The sequence below is a fragment of the Trichinella spiralis genome, assembly GCF_000181795.1.
Source record: "Trichinella spiralis strain ISS 195 chromosome Unknown Scfld4514, whole genome shotgun sequence".
NCBI lineage: Eukaryota > Metazoa > Nematoda > Enoplea > Trichinellida > Trichinellidae > Trichinella > Trichinella spiralis.
In genome coordinates this window covers 1-1,687 of record NW_003531453.1, presented here as the reverse complement: position 1 = coordinate 1,687, position 1,687 = coordinate 1, and the positions used below count along the sequence as shown (strand labels likewise).

General features: G+C 30.1%; 1 protein-coding gene across 1 annotated transcript; it reads left to right on the top strand.

The window, feature by feature from the left end:
* Positions 1–720: 720 nt before the first annotated feature.
* Tsp_14246 (conserved hypothetical protein) lies at positions 721–1,407 on the top strand (the record flags this gene model as incomplete). The annotated part of the gene is given in 5 exon segments (XM_003367291.1): positions 721–733; positions 842–881; positions 1,091–1,142; positions 1,169–1,307; positions 1,320–1,407. Coding segments are annotated over 5 exon segments (332 nt in total), but the record flags the coding sequence as incomplete, so codon positions are not given.
* Between the last annotated feature and the right edge of the window lie 280 nt (positions 1,408–1,687).

Below are 1,687 nucleotides of genomic sequence, written 5' to 3'. Positions count from 1 at the left end.
GAAATAATGACTTCATCCAATTAAACAAGAGAAAAGCAACAGTTCCTTTCAAATAGTTTTAATAAACCATCAAGAATTAATTAAACGCTACGAATAAATAAATTTCTCCAGTGTTTAGCAATAACTGTCTGATTAAACGCGTTCAATCTGCAAACCTTGCTTAACTGAAATCACTCAAATTCGATAATTATGTAAATTTTTCAGCTATCAACTTTTGTCTGCTTTTAATTTGTAAATTACAGGCTCTGACTTGATCCATTAAACTGATATAAAATCTTAAAGTTGATTTTCAACGTGCCTGAACAATTTTAAATAGTTCAATTTTGAGTGAGAGTAAATTCAAAGCAATTCATTAGTTAGCATCTTCAATGAATAATTGCTGTTGCACTTGTGTAAAGCTTATCACCGAACGATAATATGTGATTTGGATTAATTTGAACAACAAAAAGGAGGCGTCATTTAAGGATGATCTATACCTATATATATATATATATATATATATAGATGAGCACATGTAAATCAACTGCTTAATAAAAAACATAATAACATAAAAGAAGCAGAACAAGCACTGGATCGTGTATTATTGATTACTTGCTACCTCAGAAATAAAAACTGCAACAAAAGCATTGAGCTCACATCCATAACCGATAACCTGAATTTCAGGCGATGAAATCAATATAACAAACCCTAGTTGGTGAAGTAGCAATGCTTTTTTAACGAATGAATCTCGAAAGTATGCTTCGAGTATAATAAATAAACTTTCCTTGTTGCAATTTTACTCTGCATTTCTTTTTTTTTCTTCAGATAATGAAAAAGAAGAGATTTTTATCAGTTTTTTTAGTAACTTTAATCTGCAAATCAACGCAAAAAAAAACCATCCAGTTTCTGTATAATAATTTAATTACCGATTTAAATTAGAGTGTAACAAACAGGTGATTTAGAGAAAAAAATCAGTTGAGAGTAGTTACTGTAAAGGTTGCAAAGGTGCAAGGTTACAGTTACTACAGAAAAAACGGAAATTTCATAAATAAATTTCAAAATAACCTTAACACTATTTCCATGTATAATCTTAATTTTATAGTTTTTTAAGAAAAGTCTTTAAAAAAGAAACAGTTTCCATTTTATTCATTGCTACTGATAAAGTAAATATTATCCAAAGTTGTTTAAGGTGATTAACTTGCAAATTGCCGTCACTGGGCTAGAGATCCATTCCGATGCGATTAGCTTTAGTCCGCCCAATCATTTTTACGATGATTTCAACACAGAAGAGTTGCGTGAAACGTTTGGAGTTTCAAATCATGAAAAAAGTAAGTTATAAGCACATACACGCCCACATACGGATACACGTGCGCGCGCACGCACATATATGTACATATCACATTCTCATTTTCCTGTTACTCGACTCTGGTTGATCATCTCATATATATAATTATAGTTCAATTGAAAATATGTATTAAATATCCACCCATCCGACACTTTCATCAGCAATGCTATACAACAATTTAGCTATTCGATTTAAAAATTTTACAGTTATCTCAAAGGAATTAATCACTTTTCATATATGCATGCTTGATTTCATTCACACTGTTCATCTGATCTTATCATCTAGATGTGAATTCATATAATTTTCAAATACGAAGGCAAAGTGATCAAATTAAAGTTTCATATAATATCATCCATAAATTAT